This window comes from Trachurus japonicus, chromosome 9 (assembly GCF_045865225.1).
Source record: "Trachurus japonicus isolate A0001 chromosome 9, Traja_1.0".
Lineage (NCBI taxonomy): Eukaryota > Metazoa > Chordata > Actinopteri > Carangiformes > Carangidae > Trachurus > Trachurus japonicus.
The window spans coordinates 3,350,608-3,370,164 of record NC_140915.1 but is presented as its reverse complement, the minus strand read 5'-3'; the positions used below and the strand labels follow the sequence as shown (position 1 = coordinate 3,370,164).

Below are 19,557 nucleotides of genomic sequence, written 5' to 3'. Positions count from 1 at the left end.
TTCTGGTTAACGGCTGCTGTCACGGAGTTCCCTTCCTCCATCCTTCCTTCTTTCCTTCCTTGCTTCCATCCCGTCGTCCTTACTTATTCCTTCCTCTTTTGATCCAATTGACCTGATCTGTTCTTTCCACAATCCTTTTCCCCTTCCTTCCTTCTTCTTCCTTTCTTGAATGAATCTGTTCCCTCCCTCCATCTTTCTTTCCTTCCTTTTCCCCTTCCTTCCTTCCTTCTTCTTCCTTTCTTGAATGAATCTGTTCCCTCCCTCCATCTTTCTTTCCTTCCTTTTCCTCTTCCTTCCTTTCCTTCCTTCCTTCTTCTTCCTTCCTTGAATGAATCTGTTCCCTCCCTCCATCTTTCTTTCCTTCCTTTTCCCCTTCCTTCCTTCTTCTTCCTTTCTTGAATGAATCTGTTCCCTCCCTCCATCTTTCTTTCCTTCCTTTTCCCCTTCCTTCCTTCCTTCTTCTTCCTTTCTTGAATGAATCTGTTCCCTCCCTCCATCTTTCTTTCCTTCCTTTTCCTCTTCCTTCCTTTCCTTCCTTCCTTCTTCTTCCTTCCTTGAATGAATCTGTTCCCTCCCTCCATCTTTCTTTCCTTCCTTTTCCCCTTCCTTCCTTCTTCTTCCTTCCTTGAATGAATCTGTTCCCTCCCTCCATCTTTCTTTCCTTCCTTTTTTCCACAATCCTTTTTCCCTTCGTCCTTATTTCTTCCTTCCTTTTTGACCCAATTGACCCAATCTGTCCCCTCTCTCCATCTATCATTCCTTCCTTTTCCCCTTCCTTCTTTCCTCACATCTTTCCCTTTGTCCTTCCTTCCTTCCTTCCTTCCCTTCCTCCCTTCCTTCCTTGACTCAGGAGGAAAACAGGAGGGTTAAACGATGTCATATTCTGCGTTAACAACAGATTCTGTTTTAATTGGTCGATCTCACGCAGCCCTCGACCGTGACCTTTGACCCCTGACCACCGTGACCTTTGACCTTTGACCCGTGTGTGTTCTGCTGCAGCAGGAAGTGGACTCTGGTCTTAGGCTCCGCCCCCCGGCCCCTCACCTTGAGTGACAGCTCCGTCAGCTGGTGCTCGGCGTTGTAGGCCTTGTTATTGGCTCCCTGAAGCTCCGCCTCCAGCTCCCTGAGTCTGCTCTGGCACTCCTGGAGCTCGCTCTGCAGCAGCCAATCACAGCACAGGAGGGTTTAACACAGCCAATCACAGCACAGAAGGGTTTAACGCAGCCAATCACAGCACAGGAGGGTTTAACGCAGCCAATCACAACACAGCCTCAAAGTCCTCCAGAGCAGTGGTTCTCAAACTGGGGTTCGGGGACCCCCAGGGGTCCTTAAGAGGGTTCAAGAGGGTCGCCAACTGTTTCTTGAAATGTTGCCACTTTTTTCTAGAAAATGTTTAACTTTTTTTTTTCTCTGAAATCTTTTAGAATTTATTTATTTATTTTTTTTTTAGAAATGTTACCACTTTTCTAAAAAAAAAAATAATTTTATGTTCAAGGGGGTCCCCAACTTTTTCTTGGAATTGTATCACTTTTTTCTAGAACTTTTAAACTTTTTCTTTTTTATATATTTTTTCTGTATTAGACATTTTACCACTTTTTTCTAGAAAATGTTTAACTTTTTTTTTCTCAGAAATTTTTTTTCTAGAATTTTAAACTTTTTTTTAAAGAATTTTTTTGTTTTAGACATTTTACCACTTTTCTAAAAAAAATTTTTTAAGTATATTTTTTGGCTTTTATGCCTTTATTTGATAGCCATAGTATAGATAGACAGGAAAGGGGGAGGCAGAGAGAGGGGGAATGACATGCAGGAAAGGTCTGCCTGATGCAGGATTCGAACTGGGGACGCCTGCGTTGAGGACTGTAGCCTCTACATGGGGCGGCCGCCTTAACCACTGCGCCACGCACCGCCCCTCTAAAATTTTTAAGCTTTTTTTTTTTTAGACTTCTTTTCTTTTTAGAATTTTTTTTTTAGAAATGTTACCACTTTTTTCTAGAAAATTTTTAACTTTTTTTTTTTCTCTGAAATCTTACCAGTTTTTTCCAGATAATTCTCTATAATATTTCCAAAAATGTCCAAAAATTTTGTCCAATGGGGGTCCGTGGGTTAATTTGTGTCAATTTAGGGTCCTTGGCGTAAAGAAGTTTGAGAACCACTGCTCCAGAGTGTGTGTGTCTCTCTGTGTGTGTGTGTGTGTGTGTGTACCTGCAGCCTCTGGTTGTCTCTCTGCTGGTCCTGGTGCTGCAGCAGCAGCTGCTGGATGTGTGTGTGCAGCTGGTGTGTGTGTGTGTGCGTGTCCTGCTGCAGCGCGGCGTAGCGTCGCTGCTCCGCGTCCAGACTCGACCTCAGAGACCGGAGCTCCAGGTCCTGGACGTCCTGCTGCCCCTTCTGCAACAACACGCCGGTTAATCAAATCAAATGAAATAACCTTTATTTGTCCCGGGAGGGAAATTTGTCTTGGGCATAATACAGCTGCTTTGTACTTGTAAAACATACATATACAATACATACATTACAGTAGCAACAATGGCACACATGTCCAAGAGAGAAAAGAGAAAAAAAAAAGAGAAAGTGTGTAGAGTGCAAATAAATAGTTTAAAATACTCATAAAACAAGTTCAAATAAAAAACATACAAAAAAAAAACTAAAAGAGAACCAGGGATGTTAATTAAAGCCAGCAGGTGAACAGGCAAACCGGATGTAATACTAGATATGATTGACTGATTGACTGCGTTACCACGGTGACACCGCGGCAGGGTGTGTGTGTGTGTGTGAGTTAGGGCTGGGACGATATGCTTTTCTGCCCGATTCGATTCTTCTATGATTTTTTTGGATGGCGATTCGATTTAAATTGCGATTCTACGATATTGCCGATTCTCTCGATTTTTAGTCTTTAGCATTTTTAACATTTATCTGCACACAAATACTGTAGGAGCCTAGAAATTAACATATTCCATTATAAAGTGAACTTAAACCCTTTTCAAAACCTGGACTCTCTGTATGTAAAAAAGGCGAACAAATGCACATTGCACATTATTTAAAAAAACTTTTGAAAAAAAAAAGGTTTTAAAAATCGTCAAAAAAGATATCGCGATATTTATGTGAATGTGTGTGTGTGTGTTACCATGGCGACGGTCTGCTCCTCTAGCGCGGTGGCGTTGATGACGCGGCGCAGCAGCCGGCGGTTCCTGACGGCGTGCTGCTGCCGCTTGAAGCGTTCGTACTGAAGCTGACTGTGGAGCAGCAGCAGCTGACTGCGAAGGCACTGCAGCTCCTCACCCACCGCCGGGGCTACACACACACAGACACACACAGAGAGATACACACACACAGACACACACAGACACACACACAGACACAAACAGAGATACACACACACAGACACACACAGAGATACACACACAGAGACACACACACAGAGATACACAAACAGAGATACACACACACAGACACACACAGAGATACACACACACAGACACGTCATGTTAGTCAGGTACCAGTTTACAGCAGCGGTTCTTAACGTGGCGTCCGGGGTTCAAGATGGTTCTCAACTTTTTTCACTCAACGGGCTCTATGCACAGCTCCACTACTTCCTGAAATAAGCCAGCTCCTTCATTTCCTGTCTTACATTATTGGACCAACTGATTAATCCAGGTGTGTCTGAGTAGTCACAATGGTCAAACACACCTGGATTAATCAGTTTGTCCAATAATGTAAGCCAGGAAATAAAGGAGCTGGCTTATTTCAGGAAGTAGTGGAGCTGTGCATAGAGCCCATTCTACCACTTTTTCTAAAATGTCTTTTGAGAAATTTTACAATTTTTTCCTAGAAATTGAGAAATTTTACCAGTTTTTAAGATTTTTTAAAAACCTTTTTTAGATTTTTATTTTTATTTTTTTTAGTCAGGTGAGGCATCAACATTCTCATCATATTAGAGAAACACACCTGTGCAGGTGAGTGTTAGCATGAGTTAGCACGAGTTAGCACAGAAAAACCAATGGTGCTGATTGACAAGAGAACAGTTTGGAGTCATTCATGTTCAGATTCTGTTAATCACCAAACAAACAACGAGCAGACAAGAGTCTGAGTCTCTGAGTCAGAGGGTGAATTCCAATTCCTCGCTTAACCCTCAATCTTAACCCTCAATCTTAACCCTCAATCTCAAAAATGCGCGCTCCCGCTAGTCAGGGCCGGCCCTGTACATCTGGGGGCCCTAAGCAGGATAAAATTGGGGGCCCTGCCTCACAGTGTATATGTACCATCAAATATTCATAAAACCAGCTACCGTATGCAACCCTTGCATATTTTATTGTACCTCTATCAACATGATGGCGAGCATATATTTTATTACTAATTAGAGTCACTGAAACACTTAAAGCTGTCTAATTGCACTTGTCATTTTTTCTTCTACTTTGTTTTTGTCTGAATGTTAATGTTAATATTGTGAATGGCAATAGGTGGCTCCAAACCGGCAGTACTTTTGATGTAGCAGAAAGATAAAAGATTCTACAAAAGATTACAGTTTGAACAGATTTATTTTCTTTAAATTATCTGTACAGCTAAATTCTAGAACCCTTAAAACAAAACTTAAGTTGAGAAGAAGATAGAGGATGTTGGTTGGTCAGCAGCATCATCAGCAGTAACCATTGGAGCTGTGGAGAAGATTAGTAGAATTTTTTTAGCCACTTTACACACAATTTAATTTTCCAACAGAGATAAACATATTGTGGCAACAAACAAGAAACTTACCAACTGTATGACTGGAACCAGCCACAGGGGAATGAGGATGTGGCAACATGACATATCTAATCAGCCATTAATAAATGGGTGATTGATCCTTTATCCCCTCACAGGAAAACAGCATTATCTTTTCACTGTAAACAGACCTTAAAATCAGCCAGGACATGTTAACTGCAGCAGGCTGGTATGTAGCAGCTAGCCAGCTAAGTGAGCTAACACAAGCACCGACATGTTTTTCGGCTAAACGTAGGCTACATCTAGTAAACATAACATTAATTAGCCTTACCTTGTCCTTGGTTTTTTTTCATCCTCGACCTTCTTCTTTTTCCTATTTTCCGCACCTGACGGATATATCCTTTTGGACATCGTCGCTTTCCAAAAGCCAATCACCTCCTCGCAAATCGCGATCTCAGTGAGTGAGGGAGGGAGGGGGCCAGGGGGGAGAGAAGGGGAAGGGGTGGTGCGCGCTCGTTACCGGAGAACGGCCACAGTCTGCGTTACGTTTACGTATGCGTGTCACGGTCATTGTTGCCAGTTGGGTCAAGGGTTACACTTTGTCAGAGACGGTTAGACAAATGATTGAGCAAAGTTTGGGGGCCCCCTAGTGGCTGCGGGGCCCTAAGCAGCTGCTTAGTTCGCTTATAGGGAGGGCCGGCTCTGCCGCTAGTGCAAGTGCTGTTCCAGTTCTCAGAAAAATTAAGTCGAGGGGCCAGTTTAAGGGCTGTATCGCCCTCAATATTGAGATTTTCCGACACAAGGGCTACCCAGAATGCATTGCATAGTTTAACCAAACAAATTTAAGTATTTTCTTTGTTAACTCTTTCGTGACCATTGACGAGTAAACTCATCACAGCCTGCCGAACGTTCACGACCATTGACGAGTTAACTCGTCAAAACCTTTTTTTTACAGATTATGATAATAGACACTCTGAGGTCCCTGTGTGTGAATATGGTTCCTCTGATATGTAAAACTGTTTTAAACTAAAATCAAAACATAATGTTTTTATAAACTGTGTGATCTTGGTTTTGTTTGAGTAATCGTTCTCCTTGAACGCTGCTCTGGGGACAGCGTGCAGCGCTGTGCGGCTGTCGGCTACAGTGTTGCCACTTTCTCGCTGAATCTGGCGACTTTCCAAACCCTCTTTTGACAAAAGCGACCGACGACAAATCTGGCGAGTTTTTCCGGTGCTGTTACAAACGTTTCTGGTTTGGAGACTCGGATCTGAAAGCCCGTTATCTCTGCTGTTTTCACGGTGCAGCGGAGCGGGCGCTCTGCAGCGGGGGCTGTGAGCCGCCGCCCCCGCCCCAGAGCACTCACCGCCGGCCAGTCACACAGCAGTGTCACGGAGCTGCTGCGCTGCGGCCAGAGACCCACACCGCTGCACCGCTGCTCTCCAGGCTGCCACATCCCCCAGATTTACCTACAAATATATTTATTTAGCCGTAGAAATGATTTGGGAGACGCCACACTGCAGAGTAGCGGTAAAATGAGCAGATCGCCACTTGACACAAAAGTGCGTTTTTCTCTAAAACTAGAGCGGGAGCTCCGTTTTTGGAGAAACCCAGCTCTCTTCTTCTACTTCGTACTCACGAACGAAACGGCGGAAAAACTCGCCGTTTTTTCGAGAAGCACGTTGGAAAGTCACTCTTCAACCACGTGAAGACCGTTTGTTTCTAGGTGATGTACAGAGTTCGCTTCGACGTGAGAAAAAGGTAAACAAATAGCCAAAAACATGTGGTCCTGAGCGGATGTGCTGAGCAATTAGTGTGGTCGCGAAAGAGTTAATAGAGATATAAATATTACAAAAACCATTGTATTATCTTAGTTTAGGCCCATTTTATGGGTTATTTATGTCATGTTGCATAACATTTATCTTTTTATTTTACGATCTTTTGTCAATAGCCGGCCGGTGTTGCTATGTGACATCCGCTTTCACCCGCGGGGTTTTTGCCGCTTGGAGCCGGTCGGGAAGGGGTCGGTCGGTCAGTCAGTCGGCCGTCCTGTCTCTGCATTTAAGGGCTGTCCCATTTCTAAGTCACAAAATAGCCCTTAACACTTGGTTTTGAGGGCTACTAAAATTAAGGGTTGAGAGGGTTAAGATGAGAATTGGAATTGGCCCTGAGTCTCTGAGTCTGAGTCTCTGAGTCTGTGCTGAACAGAAGCAGGCCGGTTGAGTTCAGTGAGTTCAGTGAGTTGTGAGTCTGTGTGTGTTAGATTCAGGTACCTTTGGTTTTCATGCTCTGCTGTTTACCTCCAAAATGACTCCGGTCCACCGACTTACTGCCGGTCGACAGCCTGCAACACACACACACACACACACTCTGTGACTGCTCAGTCTTCATGTGAACACGCCCGTGACTCCTCCTCCTCCGCGGTGACATCATCATGAGGTGTATGTATGGGCTATGTTATGGGATGTGTGCAGTGCTGTTGGATTAATATGGTTGAGGTGTATTGTTCTTTTTGTTTTTTGTTTTAGTCATTGTGGCCATTAAGGCATTTATGGAGCAGCTACAGTGCCCAAGACAAATTTCCCTGAACGGGACAATAAAGTTTATCGTATCGTATCGTATCGTAACTTATCGTATCGTATCACTCACCTCCTGCTGAGGCGCTCGTGGGCTTTGTGTCCGTGGACGATCAGCTGGTCCAGAACCTCCAGAGGAGACACGATGGTCTGGTCCTCCTCCCTGTCCTCCTCCTCTCCTCCTCCTCCTCCTCCTCCTCCTCCTCCCCCCACACCGTCCTGCTGCCCCGAGGCTCGCTGCAGCGCCTCCTACAGGACACAGCAGCATCAATAACCACCCGCTGGAGAAAATATTTTTTCATGGAGCGTTTATTGAGTCACTGAGTTATTAAAGTTAAACAGGTAGCTAACCGTTAGCCCAGCTAATCTATGATAACCATGACTAATTACAAAAATGTGCACACGTAAATAGTAATGTTTGTCCAATCATTGGTTTTATAAACTTTACAAACATCAGATTAGTCTAAACGGTGATATAGTGACATGAAAAATTAGATAAATATAGTGAAACTCTCGTCCGTCACTATTGTTCTCATGCTGGTTTTCTACGCGGAAAGGAAACAAGGAAATTCGTTCTATGGGCTTCTAGTCCTGTGTGGTGGGGGCCGTGTATGCAGCCCCCCCCCACCGTCTGTATTTTGGTCTTTTGCTCTGTTTTATTCAGGTTTTGTTGCATGTGGACGTTTCTGGGTGGAGCTAGAGAGTCGTCAGAGAGCATAGATATCTATGGCGAGAGAGTCGGTGTTTTCTCTCCAGCCAATGACGGAGCTCAGGTGAAGCTACGTGCAGCAGAGTAGTAGCTCAGGGCTGCTAGCTGCACTAGCTGTCTCTGATGCTAACGAGAGCTGGCAGCTAGCACGTCTCTCTCTCAGCAGCAGCAGCAGTCAGGACCGCAAAGAAAAATAAATACGGTCTGAGTGAAGCTCTGGAGCCGCGGACCGATTCCCCACCGTCACCGACACTGGTAACAAGTATGAGGGCCGTTGTGGTGAGCTAGCTCGATGCTAACTTCGGCTAGCGGTAGCGGTTAGCATCCGCCGCTAACAGCGTCTTCCCAGCTCAACACAAAGACATTAACAACATATCACGGAGGTGACAGTCGGCTGTCGGCCCACGGCTACAGAGCTTCACTCAGACTGTATTTCCTTTCCTTTGTTGTCATGACAACCGCTGCTGTCTGGGGCAGGAGGGTACACAGCTTAGCCCAGTTTTAATGTTTTTTTTTTTAACGATTTTTTGGATGGCGATTCGATATAAATTGCGATTCTACGATATTGCAGATTCTCTCGATTTTTAGTCTGAATTTTTAACATTTATCTGCACACAAACACTGTAGGAGCCTATAAATTAACATACTCCATTATAAAGTGAACTTAAACCCTTTTCAAAACCTGGACTCTCTGGATGTAAAAAAGGCGAACAAATGCACATTGCACAATATTTAAAAAAAATCGATCGCCATATTTATGTGAATCGATTTTTTTCTCCCACCCCTACTTTGTTTACAAACTGCAACGAATAAAACTCCAGACCCAACCTTTAATTTATTGATTATAGATGATCACTGACCTGAGTCTTCCTCCCGACGAAGAGCGTGGCGGCGTGAGGCAGAGCCAGGTCGAACAGGGGCTCGTAGGGGGAGGGGGCGGGGCTTCGGTCGTAGGGGGCGGGGCCTGCCTCCTCTGATGGGGTGCGGGGGGGAGGGGGGGTGAAGCTGAGGGAGAGGGGGGAGGGGGGAGGAAGAGGAGGAGGGGGGAGGGAGAGGGAGGAAGAGGAGGAGTCACGACCACGAGGGGTGGAGGAGGAGGAGGGGGGGGGCAGGGGGCCGTCCTCTGACATCACACCTGCAGACAGAGACCAGCAGTGACATCATCAGACCAGGTGACCAAAATAAAAGTACAGGTAAAGTAGGGATGGGCATTTCCAATAATTTTCTAACCGAGTAACCTAACCTGGTGTTACCCGGGTAACCGAATACTGTCATAAATAATAAAATGAGGTCATCATGTCTGACTGACAGAGCTCAGCCGGGGCATAAATGCGCTCTGACCGTCAGACAGTCACATCACTGACACACAGCGTCGTCAGACTAAACATCAGCTGGATAATCAGAGTAGAGATGGAGTTTAAGATAATAACATACGGGGCAGATGAGCATCTTTATGGCGCGGCTGCCTCGGAGGAGAAAACTTTTTTTTCCTTTTTTTTAAAGGTCCCATATTATGCTGTTTTTCAACTATTTCACATGGGTCTAAGTTGTCCAACCATATAGTATTCCTAGTGTATTGTCCCCAAATCAATCTGCAGCTCTACATCTCAGTAATCTAAAAGTGGCTCTCCAGAGCTGTTTCTGTGTCTGCACCTTGAAATGCAAATACGATGTGTAAACCACGTCCACTCCACACCTGTCACGGGGAGAGGGTGTGGTTTTCACAGGTACATGTGCCAGTGTTGACATTGGGACAGGGGTCGGGCATTGATTTCCGAAAAAAAAAAAAAAAAATTCTGAGACTGGCATCTTGTCTGAAAAAATGTAGGCTAAATGTTCCTTCTTTCTTTTTCTTTTTTTTGACTGTGGCAGAAGGAGAAACATGGAGAGACTCTTACTACAGTACCATCAGAAAGTTCTGTGTTAAACTGTCAAATAAAAAAAACAAGTGAAACTGAGGAGCGCAGCACAAACTGTCAGCGTGTCAGCGGGTCAGCGGGCGGAGCTCACGTTTTTCCTCCTGGCCCGGGGGGAGTATAAGGAAGTACCGGGAGGTGGAGTCACCTGAGTTCAGCGCATCCTGACGTCAAGTCTGCCAGCACTTCCAATTCGCCCGTTTGGAGACACGATCTCAAAAAAGTGTAGAAATCAATTAAGGGAGTGAACAGACTGTTTTCACCTCCAGGCGTCATAGAAAGGCCACGGGAACACATAGGACCACTACAAAACCTGTAGAAAGTGGATTTTGCATAATATGGGCCCTTTAAATCATTAGCGGTGCTTATTTATTATTTATTATTTATCGCATCGTCTCAGGAAATAACTGGGAAGGTTTCAGAGTGTTTGTAAACTGAAAGCAGCAGATTTTCTACCAGACTTGATGACACCTGTCGTCTCCGAGGGAACCACCACAGATTATTGTAAAAGGTTTGAAAGTCCGAGGCTCGATCCAAAAACGCTTTTACTCAGCAGAAAATCACGTTGCTGCTTGATCCGAAACTGTTTAACAGAAGCTACAAAAAGCTGAACCACGGCATGATGATGTAGTTTGATCCGACACTAGACTGTTGCTCTAACGTGACGTTTTTTAAAACCTAGGTTAACCGGATAATAAATTCATAACCAGATAGCAGATTACCTACTCGGGTACCCGGGCACTGCAAATCCCTAAGGTAAACACAGCAGACCATGGTCATCCTCACCTTCACCTTCACAGCTGCTGATGACATCACTCTCGGTGATTGGCTGAACAGACGACTGGCCCTCCAGCTCTGTGATTGGCTGCTGCTGCTTCACCTGTGAGGACGGAGAGAGAGACTCCTTCACAATAAAAGCCTGGGACGACGAGGACAGAGGGTCTGTCCCAATATGAACACTCCATCACACTTACACACTTGGCCACTTGGTGTGTGCGTTCATGTTCTTAGTGTCAGTTCAGTGTGTCCCATTTCTCCAACGACTGAAAGTGCAGCAGCTTCATTTGCACTTTACCCACACTGAAGGTCAGGCCGCATCCCAGCGGTATTTTATTTGGCCAAGTATAAATCCCACAATGCACCACGGTGAAGTCCGCCGTCACCCAGAGCCACAAGTCAAGTTTAGTAAATGCGATTGAATTAATCTCAATAAAATGAAATGAACTTTCTATCTCATAATTATGACTTTTTAATGTCATATTTTATATTCATCATGCTCTGTTCAGGTTTTTATTTTTTCGTTTTTCTTGTTTGTTTTATTTACTTACGGAGTTGGGCTTACAGTTATGATCTGAATCTAGAGACACTTTAGGAGCAGATGAGACTGATCCAGCAGCACTGTTTATTACAGGGTTTATACAGGAATCTTGAAGTTAATTCTAAAACCTTTTTAAGACTTTTTCAAGACCTTCTCAATATTTTTTAATACCTCACCGCCACTTCAAGCTGTAACCATTTACATCAGTGACACTTTTAACTTAGCAGTTTTAGTTTGTGATAAAGACTATAGACCACTATGATACAACAGAATTCAAAATAGGCTAGGATAATAAATCAAAGGCAAAGTTTATAATAAAAAAAAAAAAACATTGCTCCACTCTCAAAAAACAAAAACAGCAATCTTATTTTCTATTTTATCGGTTCATCTTTGTTTTTTTTTAATAAAATGAATAAATTAACACACTTTTACAATGTTTTTTAGGACTCAAACTCTTGGACAGCTAATTCAGAAAAAATACCTTCAAAATTTTAAGACTTTATAAAGTCGTGAAAAGACTTTTAAATACTTTTTAAGGGTCTTAATTTTCCCAAAATTGATTTATCACCTTTTAATACTTTTTAAGACCCCGCGGATACCCTGTATTAAAACTGTGCACAACGGCACAGGCTGCACTGGTCAAGTTTGTCCCGATTGCTTTTAAATCTCCCCCCACACGCTTGGCCACTTAATACATGCTGCACACTGTATGTAAATATAAGTTCCGCCGGCAAAACGTCACCAAAGTGTGTGTGTAACCAAGCGCACTGAGCCAAGTGTGGAGGAACGGGACAGGGCCAGAGTCTACCTGAGGTCCCGGTCTCACCTGCGTCTGGCCTCCATCTTGGATCTCCTCCTCAGGCAGCGGCGTCGTCGTCGTCGTCGTCGCGGGGACGGAGGCCTGCGAGGGACATTTCCCACCTGGAGGACAGGTGAGTGAGCGGGTGAGTGGGACAGGAAGTAGACGGGGGGTCAGAGGTCACCTGAGTCTGCTGGTGTCACCTGAGAGGGAGGCGGTCCGGCTCAGCGGGGGGGCGGGGCCTAGAGCGGCGGCCGGCGGCTCCGGCTCGGGCGGCGGCGTGGACAGACCGCACTGGGCCGACGGGCTCCACGTGACGTCATCGGCCTGGACGGGAGCAGCGACGCCATTGGTCAGATTTATGTCTCAACCTCAACATGACTTATGCTGCGTTCAGGAACAACTCAGATGTCGGGATTTTACAACCTTCTGCAATCGAACGCCGCCTCGTGTCGGAGCTCCTCCCACTCGGGAAAGTTGGAGAAAAAAATCTCCCCCGACTTTTTGAGGCTCTGTTGACACGACAACGCTCGCCTTACATGCCTTTCGTTTAGACGGCAAAACTTTTTTTTTTTTTTAAAGATTTTTTACCACTTTTTAAAAAAATTATTGTTCTTTTTTTTTTTTTGAAATTTTACCACTTCAAAATTTTACCAGTTTCTTCCAGAATTTTCTAATAGCTTTTTTTAATTTTTTTTTTAGATTTTTTACCACTTTTTTTTTAATTATTGTTTTTTTTTTTTTGAAATTTTACCACTTAAAAAATTTTTGAAGAAATTTTACCAGTTTCTTCCAGAATTTTCGAATAGCTTTTTTTAATTTTTTTTTTTAGATTTTTTACCACTTTTTTTTTAATTATTGTTTTTTTTTTTAAATTTTACCACTTAAAAATTTTTTGAAGAAATTTTACCAGTTTCTTCCAGAATTTTCAAATAGCTTTTTTTAATTTTTTTTTTTTAGATTTTTTACCACTTTTTTTTAATTATTGTTTTTTTTTTTTTTTTTTTTTAAATTTTACCACTTCAAAAATTTTTGAAGAAATTTTACCAGTTTCTTCCAGAATTTTTTAATAACTTTTTTTTTTTTTTTAGGAATTTTACCACATTTTTCTAGAATTTTTTTCTTTTCAAACTTTTTTGGGGGAGATTTTTTACCACTTTTTTTTATTATTGTTTTACTTTTGGACGGCGATGGCATTTTTGGGCCCCAGAAAACGCAGAATAAAAAGTTTCAGTTTCAGTTTCAGTTTCCTATTCAGGTCGTTTCCGTGTAAACGTAGCTTCATCAAAATTCATTAAAACGTTATGAAATATACAATATTACAATATGAACTACTGGTGTTGTGGAACACAGTTGTTTCTCTTTGATTTTAAATTATCTGAATTTAAAAAGCTTCTTTCTTTAATTGTTTGTGTCTTTGTGATGTTTCTATGTTTTAGCTGCGTGAAGAACTTTGAATGCAGAGTTTCCAACATGTTTGTCTTTATTCTGGTCGCGGTGCGCCTGAACTGGGAGATTCAGAGTTCTGAGTCGTCTCGAACGCAGCATCAGAGCTGCAGGGCATCATGGGAAACTGACTCACCTGAGAGCAGCAGGTGTTGAAGGTCAGCTGAGGAAGAGCCAGACGTCCAGACGGCGAAGGACAGACAGAACTTCCTGCCAACAGACAGATCAATAATCAATAATCAATCAATCAGGAACCGTCTCCATGGAAACAGTCTGGTTCTGGTTCTGGTTCTGGTTGTGTGCATTAATCAGTCAGGGTGTAATCATGTAAGCATGCTCGGTCTGGTGAAAGTAAATCTAGCCCGAGCGTGTGTAATTATATGTTTTTTTTCAATTAAATTAATCATGTCAGTCCCAGCTACATCGATATATATATTTTTTTATAATTCAACGAACCATGTCAGCCACATCTGTATGGATATATATTTTTTTATATTTCAATGAATCATGTCAATTGCAACTGTATAGATATATATATTTTTTTTATAATTCAACGAATCATGTCAAGCACAACTGTATAGATTTATATTTTCATATTTAAAATAAATAATGTCAATCGCAACTGTATAGATATATACATTTCAATATTATATATTATATATTATATATTTCAATGAATCATGTTAATTCCAGCTATATAGATTATATATATATATTTTTTTTTTTACAATTGAAAGAATCATGTCCAACCCTGTAACTATGTAAATGTACTTTTCCTGTTATCTACTGGTCCTCCGTCTTTATGGACTTTTTATGTTAATAGTTGTATTGTTTTGGGGACTACGGATGTAATTTAGCACCAGTGCTAAATCCGGTGTATTTACTGTGGTACTCTAGTACTCACTGTCCATTAATATGCATTGTCCCGACTAAATAAACTAATAAAGTAAAGTAAGTGGCGGTTACCTGGGCTGCAGACGGACTCGGTGCCGAGGCCCCCGGGGCTGAGGTCCAGCAGGGGGAGGGGGGAGGAGAGGCGGGGGGGTCTGGGGGAGGAGGAGGAGGAGGAGTACAGGTCCTCCTCACACGACGCCTCCAGAGGGTCCAGAGAAACCCGCGAGCACTCGATGACGATGTCGTGGACCTCGTAGCACCTCCACCTGGGACAGGAAGTCACCACACACTGAGCTGAGCTGAGCTGAGCTGTTTGGTCCGGGGCCCCCAGGTGCCTGGAGAGGGTTCAGGGCCCCCAACCTTCTCTTGAAATTTTAACACTTTTTTCTAGAATTTTTTATTTTATTTTTTTTAATTTTTCCCACATTTTTCTAGATTTTTTTTTTTTTTTTTACTTTTCCACATTTTTCTAGAATTTTTTTCTTTCTTTTTAAAATGTTTCCACATTTTTCTAGAATTTTTTTCTTTCTTTTTTTAATTTTTCCACATTTTTCTAGAATTTTTTTCTTTCTTTTTTTTAATTTTCCACATTTTTCTAGATTTCTTTTTTTCTTTAATTTTTCTAGAATTTTTTTTTTTTTAATTTTTCCACATTTTTCTAGAATTTTTTTCTTCTTTTTTTTGGAAATTTTCCCACATTTTTCTAGAATTTTTTCTTCTTTTTTTGAAATTTTTCCACATTTTTCTAGAATTTTTTCTTCTTTTTTGGAAATTTTCCCACATTTTTCTAGAATTTTTTCTTCTTTTTTGAAAATTTTTCCACATTTTTCTAGAATTTTTTGGGGGGGAATTTTTTTCTAGAAATTTTTCAACTTCTTTGGAGAAATTGTTTTTTTCCAGAAATTCTGGTGGCATTTAAAGGGATAGTTCAACAACACAACACAAAGGAGAGGTCAGGACCAGGTGAAGCTGGTACTCACCTGGACGGGTCCAGTTCATAGTCCTGAGTCCCTGTGACCAGCTCTGGGTGAACCCGGACCAGCTCCAGCATGGGCTGCAGAGGAGACATAGAGACTCAGCTGCTACACGTGGTACTGGTCTGTACTGGTCTGATCTGGTCAGTTCTGGTCTCTACTGGTCTGATCTGGTCTGTACTGGTCTCTACTGGTCTCTGCTGGTCTGTTCTGGTCTGTACTGGTCTGTTCTGGTCTGTTCTGGTCTGTTCTGGTCTGTACTGGTCTGTTCTGGTCGTTACCTTGACGACCTCCTGGAAGGTGTCCATGTTCTCCTTCATGCTGTAGTGGAGCCTCAGGTAGGAGATGAAGTTGCAGGGAAACATCCCATAGAGACGGTGGAACAGGGAGTACACGCCGGCATGGAGGTGGACCAGGTGCACCACCGGCACATGACCTGAAGGGGGCAGCAGCAGCCAATCAGAGCTCAGGGGGCGGCAGCAGCCAATCAGATGCTATATATTTAAGCATCAAAGATGTTCAATCAAACCCACATAGTTTGAAACAACGTTCAAAACACACACAGCCAGTGTCACAACTAAGCATAAAGTCCGCTAGCTTAATGCTAACGTATAATGTAAAACACCATAGACGGGCTAACAGAAATTAGCCTCGCTATCCAGAGTCTGTGGTCAGTTTATAACGCTTGTTAGGAAATTTGCTCTGACGTTTGTTGTGGGAGTCTGTGGAAGCCGCGACCGAACAACTCTGGCAGCTGAACACATTTATTGAGGCTGCTGCACTACTGCATTTATTTGGTAGCTACACCGGTCACTACTTCATTTATTTGGTAGCTACACCGGTCACTACTTCATTTATTTGGTAGCTACACCGGGCACTACTGCATTTATTTGGTAGCTACACCGGTCACTACTGCATTTATTTGGTAGCTACACCGGTCGCTACTGCATTTATTTGGTAGCTACACCGGTCACTACTGCATTTATTTGGTAGCTACACCGGTCGCTACTGCATTTATTTGGTAGCTACACCGGTCACTACTGCATTTATTTGGTAGCTACACCGGTCGCTACTGCATTTATTTGGTAGCTACACCGGTCGCTACTGCATTTATTTGGTAGCTACACCGGTCGCTACTTCATTTATTTGGTAGCTACACCGGTCGCTACTGCATTTATTTGGTAGCTACACCGGTCGCTACTGCATTTATTTGGTAGCTACACCGGTCACTACTGCATTTATTTGGTAGCTACACCGGTCGCTACTGCATTTATTTGGTAGCTACACCGGTCGCTACTGCATTTATTTGGTAGCTACACCGGTCACTACTTCATTTATTTGGTAGCTACACCGGTCGCTACTTCATTTATTTGGTAGCTACACCGGTCACTCTGGGTCGCTGTGGTAACGGCGATCCGTCACCGCAATGCATGATGGGATATCTTGCTCCGGTTAGTGACCATCGGATGTTCACTACATTTCACGGTGAATTGTGGGATAGATTCAGTCACTATATAGTGAACATTAATAATCACTAAACATTCAGACACCACTACAACAACTGGTCACTAGATAGAAAGGAGGGGGGGTTAGGACAAAGCCTGTGTGTGTGTGTGTGTGTGTGTGTGTGTGTGTGTGTGTGTGTGTGTGTGTGTGTGTGTGTGTGTGTGTCTCACTGGGGTTCCTGTAGCTCCAGGATGCGAGGCGTCCAAACACGTCGAAGAAGTCGTAGATGTGCTGCTTCCCGGCCTGAGGGATCATGGGTAATAGCGTGATGAGGACCAGGACGGCGGTGATCAGGACCACGACGTCAACGTCAGTCTGAGAAAACAACAACAACAACAACAGTCAGCTGCTGACACACACAACTTTATGAGCACAGCCACAGATTGACACTGAGCGGACAGAATACCGTCAACGGCCACGGTTAACAGCAACAGCGTTAAAATATTTTAACTGGTTTAGCCTAGTTACCATGGTTAGCATGTTTACTGTGTTTACTATGGTTAACATGATAGCCTAGTCAGCATGTTTACTGTGTTTAGCCTTGTTAGTGTGGTTAGCCTAGTTATCATGTTTACTGTGTTTAGCCTAGTTAGAGTGGTTAGCCTAGTTAGCATGGTTGGTTATCATGTTTACTGTGATTAGCCTAGTTAGAGTGGTTAGCCTAGTTAGCATGGTTGGTTATCATGTTTACTGTGATTAGCCTAGTTAGCATGGTTGGTTATCATGTTTACTGTGATTAGCCTAGTTAGAGTGGTTAGCCTAGTTAGCATGGTTGGTTATCATGTTTACTGTGATTAGCCTAGTTAGCATGGTTGGTTATCATGTTTACTGTGATTAGCCTAGTTATCATGTTTACTGTGTTTAGCCTAGTTAGTTTGGTTAGCCTAGTTACCATGGTTAGCATGTTTACTGTGTTTACTATGGTTAACATGATAGCCTAGTCAGCATGTTTACTGTGTTTTGCCTTGTTAGTGTGGTTAGCCTAGTTAGCATGTCTACTGTGTTTAGACTAGTTAGCATGTTTACGGTGGTTAGCATGGTTATCATGTTTAGTGTGGTTAGCCTAGTTAGCATTTTTACTGTGTTTAGACTAGTTATGTTTACTGTGTTTAGCCTAGTTAGCATGGTTATCATGTTTACTGTGTTTAGCATGGTTATCATGTTTACTGTGTTTAGCCTAGTTAGCATGTTTACGGTGATTAGCATGGTTATCATGTTTAGTGTGGTTAGCCTAGCTAGCATGGTTATCATGTTTACTGTGTTTAGCCTAGTTAGCATGGTTAGCATGTTTACTATGTTTAGCCGGGTTATCATGTTTACTGTGTTTAGCCTAGTTAGAGTGGTTAGCCTAGTTAGCATGGTTGGTTATCATGTTGTTTACTGTGATTAGCCTAGTTAGCATGGTTGGTTATCATGTTTACTGTGATTAGCCTAGTTATCATGTTTACTGTGTTTAGCCTAGTTAGTTTGGTTAGCCTAGCTAGCATGTTTACTGTTTTTAGCCTAGCTAGCATGTTTACTGTGTTTAGCCTAGCTAGCATGTTTACTGTGTTTAGCCTAGCTAGCATGTTTACTGTTTTTAGCCTAGCTAGCATGGTTATGATGTTTACCTTGAGGCAGCGCAGCAGCGCCTGCAGCAGCGGCGAGCGGCTGATGTGATGAACCCACGGCGGCTGCTTGCGGACCAGATGTCCCAGCAGCGTGAGCGCAGCGAGGCGGCTCGCCGGTCGACTCAGACTCTCATTCAGCTTCTCCAGCAGCAGCTGCAGGGACGGACAGACAGACAGGTGTTCATACAGGACAGACAGGCAGGCAGGCAGGCAGGCAGACAGACAGACAGACAGGTGTTCATACAGGACAGACAGACAGACAGACAGACAGACAGACAGACAGACAGGTGTTCATACAGGACGGACAGACAGACAGACAGACAGACAGACAGGTGTTCATACAGGACAGACAGACAGACAGGTGTTCATACAGGACAGACAGACAGGTGTTCATACAGGACAGACAGACAGACAGGTGTTCATACAGGACAGACAGACAGGTGTTCATACAGGACAGACAGACAGACAGACAGACAGACAGACGGACAGACAGACAGACAGACAGACAGATGTTCATACAGGACAGACAGACAGACAGACAGACAGACAGACAGACAGACAGACAGGTGTTCATACAGGACAGACAGACAGACAGACAGACAGGTGTTCATACAGGACAGACAGACAGACAGACAGACAGACAGACGTTCACACAGGACAGACAGACAGACAGACAGACAGACAGACAGACAGACAGACAGACAGACAGACAGACAGACAGACAGACAGACGTTCACACAGGACAGACAGACAGACAGACAGACAGACAGACAGACAGACAGACAGACAGACAGACAGATGTTCATACAGGACAGACAGACAGACAGACAGACAGACAGACAGACAGACAGACAGACAGACAGACAGACAGACGTTCATACAGGACAGACAGACAGACAGACAGACAGACAGACAGACAGACAGACAGACAGACAGACAGGTGTTCATACAGGACAGACAGACAGACAGACAGACAGACAGACAGACAGACAGACAGGTGTTCATACAGGACAGACAGACAGACAGACAGACAGACAGACAGACAGACAGACAGACAGACAGACAGACAGACAGACAGGTGTTCATACAGGACAGACAGACAGACAGACAGACAGACAGG

General features: G+C 43.4%; 1 protein-coding gene across 2 annotated transcripts in view; it reads right to left on the bottom strand.

Annotated features, from left to right (window-relative positions):
* The window catches only part of LOC146980634 (hamartin-like), a 30,157-nt gene that overhangs the window by 8,371 nt on the left and 2,229 nt on the right, over positions 1–19,557 (bottom strand). For both annotated transcript variants that reach the window (XM_085785715.1, XM_085785716.1), the window contains exons 4-18: positions 18,438–18,590; positions 16,998–17,142; positions 15,603–15,757; positions 15,328–15,401; positions 14,420–14,613; positions 13,590–13,663; positions 12,211–12,334; positions 12,017–12,129; positions 10,677–10,770; positions 8,835–9,109; positions 7,339–7,514; positions 6,963–7,033; positions 3,122–3,288; positions 2,203–2,385; positions 1,045–1,155 (exon numbers count right to left, since the gene is read on the bottom strand). In XM_085785715.1, the coding sequence (XP_085641841.1) occupies positions 1,045–1,155; positions 2,203–2,385; positions 3,122–3,288; positions 6,963–7,033; positions 7,339–7,514; positions 8,835–9,109; positions 10,677–10,770; positions 12,017–12,129; positions 12,211–12,334; positions 13,590–13,663; positions 14,420–14,613; positions 15,328–15,401; positions 15,603–15,757; positions 16,998–17,142; positions 18,438–18,590 (2,109 nt within the window). The remainder of the gene's footprint in view (positions 1–1,044; positions 1,156–2,202; positions 2,386–3,121; positions 3,289–6,962; positions 7,034–7,338; positions 7,515–8,834; positions 9,110–10,676; positions 10,771–12,016; positions 12,130–12,210; positions 12,335–13,589; positions 13,664–14,419; positions 14,614–15,327; positions 15,402–15,602; positions 15,758–16,997; positions 17,143–18,437; positions 18,591–19,557) is intronic.